Source organism: Pteronotus mesoamericanus, unplaced genomic scaffold (genome assembly GCF_021234165.1).
Source record: "Pteronotus mesoamericanus isolate MK-2021 breed Mesoamerican mustached bat unplaced genomic scaffold, CSHL_Meso_final contig_180, whole genome shotgun sequence".
In the NCBI taxonomy this organism is placed as follows: domain Eukaryota; kingdom Metazoa; phylum Chordata; class Mammalia; order Chiroptera; family Mormoopidae; genus Pteronotus; species Pteronotus mesoamericanus.
Genome location: NW_026555076.1, coordinates 9,086,406 through 9,095,988, shown reverse-complemented (window position 1 = coordinate 9,095,988; position 9,583 = coordinate 9,086,406). Strand labels below are relative to the sequence as shown.

General features: G+C 31.5%; 1 protein-coding gene across 1 annotated transcript in view; it reads left to right on the top strand.

The window, feature by feature from the left end:
- The first annotated feature begins 4,473 nt into the window (after window positions 1–4,473).
- Window positions 4,474–9,583, top strand: part of LOC129065491 (transmembrane protease serine 11C-like) — a 54,435-nt gene continuing 49,325 nt past the window's right edge. Inside the window, exon 1 of the mRNA XM_054566733.1 lies at window positions 4,474–4,529. Coding sequence (XP_054422708.1) covers window positions 4,474–4,529 — 56 coding nt within the window. The remainder of the gene's footprint in view (window positions 4,530–9,583) is intronic.

Sequence of the window (9,583 nt, the reverse complement as noted above, 5' to 3'; positions counted from 1 at the left end):
AAACCAGATAAAGAGGGCTCTGTAAATGAGGCAAAGAAACTGGACAAATTGGAACTAAAATGAGAATAGTCATCTTGTTAATGTTTGCCTCAAGCCAACTTAAAATTATTCAAATTAAAAGAAAATATTTACTGAAAAGTGAATATATATTTTAAATTACATACATAAGGAAAAGTTTAGTGGAATCCTCCATTTTGGCATATTGGGTTTTAATTGTTCAGGTAAGTTTTTAACATTTAAGAAAACAAGATTTATGTATGTGTATTTATAGGTTAAGTTTCTTATGAAATTCAACAATATTGAATAATATAACCATTGTGATTCAGAAGACAAGAAATATATAGCATTTAACCTTATGATCAACTTATATCACAGCTTTCTTATGAAATTTACATAATCATACAACACATGCACACAAACTTTTCATAAAATTCTTATAGGACTTAAATGTTCAATAAATTAGAATATAGTTGACTTATATCTCTGAATTCCCATCCTGATGCATAACAATAAAAGGCATGTAATGAATGTTTGTTGAATGAATAAATAAGTGAAAGTTTAAAAATTATAATGACATTGGAAGAAAAATTAAATTTTTCCTACAGTAAGTAGATGGAGATTTCAGCCACAGAAAATTTCACCTTATATGCAGCAGTTTTTTATTATGACCTCCAAAATTAAAATACATGTGGAAAAAATCCAGAATGCATTTGTTCTAAACTTTACTAAACTTTCTTTTAAAAACTTTTGTAGCATACAACTTTTGTTATTCAAGGTTATAGTGTCAATGTGTCAGATAGGTACATACAGAGATACACAAACACACAGAGACACAAATACTTACAAACACATACAATTATGAAACTTAAAGGAATCATATATACTCATAAAAACAATCTTATGCACATTAACCAAAAAAAGTTAAAGTCTTCCCAGGTAAGAATAATTAGAGAATTTAATCAATACCAATATATGTATAAGTTTTTATGAGTTAGAAAATTTTTACAAAAATAAAGTATGAATTATCAATGAATATACACATAGATATTCATTAACAAAATCTATAATACTGTTTCTCAAGTTATAAATTTCATGTAGTTTTAAACTAACTTGTTAGTATTCTAAATAAAATTTTTTACATAGAACAAGGTCCTTTAAAACAGCTCCCTTAGGTTTAAAAACAAATAAAATTTCTTCTTTTCTAAGTGCCTATTTAAACATTGAAATATCTTTATGTTTTAGCCTATGTGATTTTATAAAATTTCTCTTCATTTAATGTTTTCTACTTGAAAACTGTGTATGAAAGTATATAACATATTTTGTACTTTTAAGAGATCTATTTTAAATTTTCACATGAAATGTTGAAAGCCACTTTAAATGAATACGCAAAACAAAAACGAAACAAAGTTCCTCTGTTTTTAAAAGAATGAATTGTGTAAGCAATATTATAATAATGGGAAAGAATTAAAAGCTTTTAAAAAATCAGTGACACTACCAATAACCAACAATAATCAAGTTTCTCTTTCTCATATTTTCCTCCAGTTCACATCTAAATATATATTTAAAATTTTACTTGGTTTATAATAATAACTGTTGGTTCATGACTTGGCCCCTGTACACAGAGGGCAAGGAGGGATGAAAGAAAGACCGAAATAATTCCAGATTTGTAGGTGGAAGTTTTAATAAGGGAACTTATGAGGCTTGGTTTGAGCAGCAGCAATATCAGATCTCCACACCCACCTGCCAGAATCTTAAAAGTTTATGTCTTAAGTGAGTTCAGTTACATATTCAACTCAGATGCTCTTTACATACATTGTTCTTCTCAAGTCTGAATCCTTGAAGGTGGCTCCCACTTTGGGAATGGTTGGCAGAACTTACATTCCAAGGACAGGGGAGATGGGGAGGAGCCTCTGCTGGAGTCCAGCTCATGAGTCAACCTGTGGTCCTATCCTCTCAACAACATATAAAATAATTTTGTATCATGCTTTATTCACTTTATATTTTAATGTCATTTTATGCTGCTTCATGATAACTATCAAAAAGCTTTAAGTTTTCATTTAGTGTACATTTCAATGCATCAGTTAATATTCATTTAAAAATTAGTTTTTAAACTTGTCTCACTTCAAGCCAATGGTTGGTTGGTTGATTTTTAACAATAGCTTATAAAGTGTACACTTGGAGTTGTAATAAGCAAATGAAGAAAAATTAAAGTAAAATACAGACCAAGGATTTGAACTGAAAAGCCCAAATTTTTTTCAATCATAGGATTTTGTCCATCATATCCTCAGTTTTTGCATCTACAGATTCAACCAATTCAGAATCGAAAACAATATTTTTGAATGCCTAACCACAGATTCCCAACTGCAAATTGAAAATACATTTAACTCTTCAACAAGGTGGGAATTAGGGGAGTTAAGGGTGCCAACCCCAGAGCAATAGGAAATTCACATAAAACTTTTGGCTCACCAAAACTTAACTACAGTCAGACTTTGGGTCCATGGATTCAGCCACTTATGGCTGGGACACCACATTTGTGAATGCAAAAATACTGTTTTCTGTCTGTGGTTGGTTCAATGTACGGTCGCCAAACATGCAGATACAAAGGGCCAACTGCATCGAAAAAGACCCATGAATATTTGGACCTGCACAGTTCAAACTTGTGTTGTTCAAGGGTCATTTATACTATTTACAGACCCAAGGTTGGTTGATTTCCTGATGCAAAGAGCCAATTACCAACACTACTTAGGGTTGTTAAGCTGGGAAGTGAACCACTGTCACACAGCTCATTGTTTGCTGCACTATGTACTGTTATCATAGGTGCCTTTGTCAAAACTGTACATTCATACAAGCATTCATCAGTGTTGTTTCTGATTCCTCAATTCTATAACTGCCCACATCCAATCAATCCTTAAATGACATTGAGTCTCTTAACTGAGTCTAGAAATCTCATTGCCTTAATTCAAAGCCCTTCCACATGGATGAGTTAAAAAACTTTCTGGCTGTTTCCTTCCAGCTCCACAGTCCAATCTCTTTTTTACATAGCCGGTCAGAATTATTTTAACCACATGTCAACATAATCATATTTAAACCCTTCATTAACACTGAACTTCTCCAATATAAATCCAATAAAATGTTCATCAATGAAGGAAGAAGCAATCCGTATTAGAGTATTTTGTTTCTTGGTCACCAAAGTCCATTCTAAGACAACAATTTAGGAATTTTATTATTTGATCCCTGGTCTTATATAACCTAAACTTTAGTTAGATTTTTGTGGGAGATCCCATGAGTTTGTGAGCCTCAGATGATACAACAGTATACACTGAGAGGCCCACATGGGAAAAGTAAGGATTGACCTAACCTTGAAGGCTAAGTAAGATTTACACAGACAAATGAGAATGAGAGCAAACTAAATATTTTGAAGACAAGCATAAAAGCATAGTGTGGAATGCTCAAATAAATACAATTAAATTGGAATTTTTTTAAGGATGTAAATATATCTGATCAAGGCCTTTTTAATAACTAATACAAGAACTGCCAATATGATTCTTTTTAGTTTTAGTACAAATATTATTTTTCTAATTATCTTTTCTTTCACGTCTTTTGGGAAGAAAGGTGATTGCCTAGGTAGAATGATGATTCTACTTGACCATATAATAAGGTAGAGTCTTTTAATAAAGACTGTTACTCAAGGTAGGCTTTTCTTCCAGCATAACTCAATTCACATAGCAAGTCAGAAATATTTTAACCATGTCAAGCTAAACATTAGGATGTGTCCTATCTAGCCTTCATACCAGTATCTAAATTGGCTGCCAAGAACCACGCTGTTATCTAAAACTTTGGGAAATTACTAGTTAAAGCTTTATATTTTTTAATTAAAAATTAATACACTTTGGATTTCAGAGAATATAAAAGTCTTTAATGAGCACTAGTATTAGGGTCACTGTAAAAATTTCAGGAAGGAATTCATCAAAGGATGATATATGGGTTGAAAGAAACAAGAGCATTATGAGTTGGAGAGCATTCACATCCTAATGGAGGGTTAGAGCTCGGACAGCCATTGGCCTTCCACCAAAAAGTAATGAGACTGCCAACATTTTGGGAAGTGGATTCAAAGGAGTAAGAAGAGCAGTTGCTCACCTCCAGATTCACAAAATACAAAACCTGGGTAAAACCTCACCGTCTTCTCAAACTAGGTGACCCTATTGCTTGCTCACTCACAATCAAAGAGTTTTAAACTTTGCCTCCTCTTGGGTCACGTGATTATTGTTTTACTTATGGAGCAGCACCTATACAGCTCATGTTTTACTAATGTAAAATTAATTAGCAAGTGTTCAGAAAGCACTTTGAAGTTGAAAAGTTGTGTGGCTGCTAAGTATTATCATTATAATATTATCATAAAACACATAAAAGTCACAGGATCTTGTAAGCTAAATAGATGGAGAATGACTGTGCAGCGCAGCACTCGAGGAGAAGATGGCAAGGGAACAGCCTCCGAGGAGGGAGCTGGCATGGACTCCCCTGCAGAACAGGTGGGCCTAAGGGGGGAAGCGGGGGTGCAGGGTGGCCTGCCATTGCTTTTTGGGTCAACTTTCTGAAGGGACTAAATTAACGTAGTTTTATTTGCATTTTAAAGTTCTTAAAAGCAAGGTTACACTCTTAGCTTTTTAATGAAAATTAGAGTAATAAAAATAACAAAGGAAAAACAAGAATGAGAAAGATTGATAAACTTTAATCATCAGAATCTGTTTTGCTTGTGAATTTTTTGTGAAAAATCTCACCATCACAATTAGACCATTCGTGAAAGTATCTGTATAATTGCTGAAATTGCTGAGGTAAAATTGGGGGAATTTACTTTTAAAAAGATAATTTCACTTAGAAAATGTAAAGAGTACAAGATAGTTACATCAATTTCTAATACTGTGTGTTGATATAGAGACAATATTTGTGTTCATAACATGCTATTTTCCTTACAGGAAGTTTAGGCCTTAATATTTATTATTGAAACATTGCAATGCTTTACTGCTATACACTTTTAGTGGCATGATTTAACATTGTAGCTGGAAACAGCTTCCCATTAGCAGTGCCATATAATCAGGTAGGAATTGCCTGAAAGTCAAAGTGTTTCGACTGGTTACATAGCACACAAAGATGTGCAAATAATTTTTATGTTTTGATTCTTAACATAATCAAATTAACTCACAAATATAAATGTTCAGATATACATTACAGTCTTTCCTGGGCCCCAGGAAAATGCAGGTCTTGATAAACCTTTTGAGCCCAAAACATCTTTTTAATAAAAATTTTAAACAACTTTTCTGATTCTGAAATCTTGCCAACAACTAACCTCTAGGTAGAGTATAATATTGAGCAGAATGTAGCTTCCTGATAAACAGCTTGAATAATCAGTCATTTTACACATTCACATTAATATTTAGCTTCATCAGCTCTAAGAGAACCTCTGAAATCTTTTTCCATCAAATTAAGTTCCTATTAGCCCTTTTGATTTAATTAACAAAAATGCTAGTAAAATATTTAATCTTGGCTTCCAAGTAAATATGTTCTCTGTCCTTCATACTAACTTGCTATGCTCCTTTTGCTCCATGAACAATATATGAGAAATCAGACCCTGGTTTCATCCTTTAAAGGAATTAATAATTTTTAAGTACAACTTACTATCAGAACCACTGTTTCTGAAATTCCTAAAAATCATTGATATCCTTATTATCTTATCATTATTTTACATAAGTAGCTACAGGATATATTTGGTAAAAATATATAACACTTTGGGAAATTACGGGAAGTTGCTGAGATCAAAACAAGTTTTTCTATTCCTCCCTTAAACTCCCTCCCAAGATCCAATTTTTGTTGAATAAGTAGTCTATTTTTCCAGCAACATTCTACATAATAATACTTTCAGAAAAATAGAATTTGTATACCTGCAATTGTTTTTAAAGAACATTTTAAAGAAAACAATCTAAGTAGTGACCAAGTTAATTTTCCTTTAAAACTAGAAATATAGACACATACATATACACAGAGGAAAATTTCAGATCAATTAAACACTTTGCAAGTAGGATGAATATATATATCTTAGGAAACTCAGGTGAGAGTGACAGAAATAAACAGTTCATCGGCCTTTAAAATTAATTTCTATTACCATAACTTTACATTTATGAATTAAGATGGAAAAATCACTGCAGTGATCTTAGATTTTGCTAAAAGATAAGTGAGAGTTACAAGTTAGAGTGGCTTATATGATTTAATTTTAGACAAGAGGTGGGGGGGATAGCTGGGGAAAGAAGGGGAAGGGGCAAGTCAAGGTATATGAGTAGAGGACTCATGGTTATGGACAATGGCGGGGGGGACTGACTGCGGGAGTGGGGGGATGGGGCAGGGGAGAGCAACAGGGAAAAGGGTGGGACAACTGTAACTGAATAACAATAAAAAAATAGTGAAAACGTAGCCATCGCCTTCAAAAAAAAACAATGAGAAACAAACCCTAATCTTTGTTCTAACCCAAACCCTAAATATAATAATAATAACCAGAGGAGAAATAGCTACCTAGAATCCATATGTTATGGTCCCTAGATTTGAAATGCCCTGAAGTGAAAATATTGTTTTACAATTTTCTTTAAAATTAGAAAACTAGAATCGTGATTTTCAAAGTTCCTTCCACTTCCAAAATGTTGTGCATCTCTTATTCTACTTATATTACGATATAGACAAATAAGAAGGGAAAATAATAAAGTTTATCTATGTGTCTATAAGTGAATTATTGTGAAATTTGCCAACATTCAATTTTTTGATATACAAATTCGATGTTTTTATATCATTTAATATATTAGAAGGACATGGTTGAGAAGAAGAGAAAAATATATTCTAAATATTTGCTACATCTGGTTTCACACTCCATTTATTACTTTTTTTTTTTTTTAGGTTTATCTCATGGTACACTGTGTTGAGTAAAATACATAGACATATATCTATGAGTACAGAAAAGTTGCGTTAGAATAATTTATTCATTTATAGGAAATTAAGTTATCAGAGTTTTATAGTATCATTTAGTCAGTTATCTTTCAAAAAAATCTAAACACTATTTTAGACTCAATAAATGAGTTGGTCAGATTGGGGAAAAGTGTTCTCTAAATTTTTACATAGTAAGATGTCCTTTAGGGTTTTTTATTTTACTTTATTATAGACCCAAAAATTTCGTGGGCATCGTATCTCTATAGAAATATTAAGATATTCATTTTATGTGCAGTGTGTAACACTGATGAAAGAGATCAAAGATTTAACAAAATGGAAAAACATACTATATTAATGGATTGAAAGACAGCATAGCAAAGATTTCAATTACCTCCAAGTTGATATAGTTTTACTGCAAAATCTAAGCAAGATTTTTATTTATATAAAGACATGATTATCCAAAGTTTAGGGGGAGAATCATAGGAACTAATATAGCTAAAAAAATTTTGACAAAGAAGATAAAGTGGGAGAAATCAGTCTACCTGATTTTAAGAATTATTATACAGCTACAATAATGGAGATGGTGTGGTACTGGTGAGTTACTTTGATCAGTGAAATAGACGAGAACCAAGAAACAGATTCAAATATAACCAACTGATTTTTGACAAACATACAAAAGCAATTCAATGGAGGAAAGATCGTCTTTTAAGCAAGTAGTACTAGAGCAAGAAGACAGTCAAAGGAACAAAAATAACCTCTACTTAAAAGTCTTTTGCCTCATATAAAAAAATTAATTTTCATTGTTTCTTGCCCTTTTGGCTAAGATCAAAGTTAAAAATTAATTAAAAAATAATAATTTTAAGTGGATAGTGGAATAAAATGTACAAAATTTTAAGGAAAATAATATAGGAGAAAATCTTTGCCATTGATCTAGAGCTAGGCATAGCTCTTAGATTCAATACCAAAATCATGATCCATAAGATCTATATGAGAAATAAGACTTCAAAATTTAAAACTTTTTCTCTGTAAACCAGTTAAGAAAATGAATAGACAATCTACAGGCTGAGGGAAAATGTCTGCAAAACACAAATCCCACAAAGGACTAGGATCCAGGATATATAAAGAACTCTCAAAACTCAACACTAAAAAAAGAACAATTCAATTAGGAAAAAAAAAGCAAAAGACACATATATTTCAGAGAATATACAAATGGCAAATAAGTATATATAAAGATATTCAACATCATGAAAAGTAAAACCACGGGATATTTCCCCATAGCTATCAGACTATTTAAAATAATAAATTGTTATAGCAAAAAATGTAGGCAAGGATACAGAGGATTTGGGTCCCTTATGCACATTGATAGGAACATAAAATGTTACAGCCACTCTGAAAAACTATTTGGGAGTTTCTTAAAAACTAAACATGAAACTACCATATGACTGAGCAAACTACGCTTCTGAACATTTATCCCAAAGAAATGAAGATTTATTTTCACACAGAAACTTGTACATAAATGCTTATAGCAGCTTTATTACTAATAGCCAAAAAGTGGAAACAATCCACATGTTACTCATTGAACAAATGATTAAACAAAATGTGGCATATCTATAATATGAATTATTTCTCAAAAATGTCTAATATTTTTAAAGAACTATTAATATATAGAACCACTTGAATGAATTGTCAGAGAATTTTGATAAGTGAAAGTGAGTAAAACTCAAAAGATTGCATATTGTACGGTTCTGTTTATATAAATTCTTGAAATGACAAAATTATAGAAAAGGAGAACCAGGGTTAAGGAGAAAGAGCGGCCTGGAGCCAAATAGGTATGGTCATAAAAAGGCAGCACGAGGGACCCTTGTGGTGATGGAAATATTAGGTCCCTTGGCTGTTTCAATGTAAATATCCTGATTGTGATATTGTACTATTACTTTACAAGTTGTTGCCACTGGGGGAGACTGGGTAAAAGTGTACAAGGGATTTCTCTAGAGATTATTTCTTACACTACAAGTGAATCTATAATTGTCACAAAATGAAATATTAAAATTTTTTGAAAAAAATAAAACAAATGTCTTCTATTAGGTAGGACATTCTATAGGACAACTGATCCAGTATTTTCAAGTTGGTGTCATGAAAAATAAAAAAAAGAGTGTGAATATAAAAGCTGTTCTAGATTAACAGAGATATAAGAGGTATAATAACCAAGTGTAATGGAGAGATTTTTATTTGATTTTTGTTCAACAATAAAAACTTTATAAAAGACATTTTAAAAATAAGTAGAAATATCTGAATATGAACCTGGTATTGTAGAATATTAAGGAATTATTAGTAATTTCATTAGGTATGACAATGGTCACATTTTTTAAATGTCCTTACTTTTTATAGGAAAATATTTAGGGGTGAATGTCATGACACAGTATTTTTCTGTAACTATTCTAAAATAGCTAGGAAAATACATAAAGTAAATGTTGCGAAATGTTGCGAAATGTTCATAGCTCTTACATCTATGTGATAGTAATATGCAGGTTCACTAAACTATTTTTCCTACTTTCATGTATACTTTTAATTTTCCATGATAAAATAAAACTTCCTTTTATCCTATTTTCTTTACCAT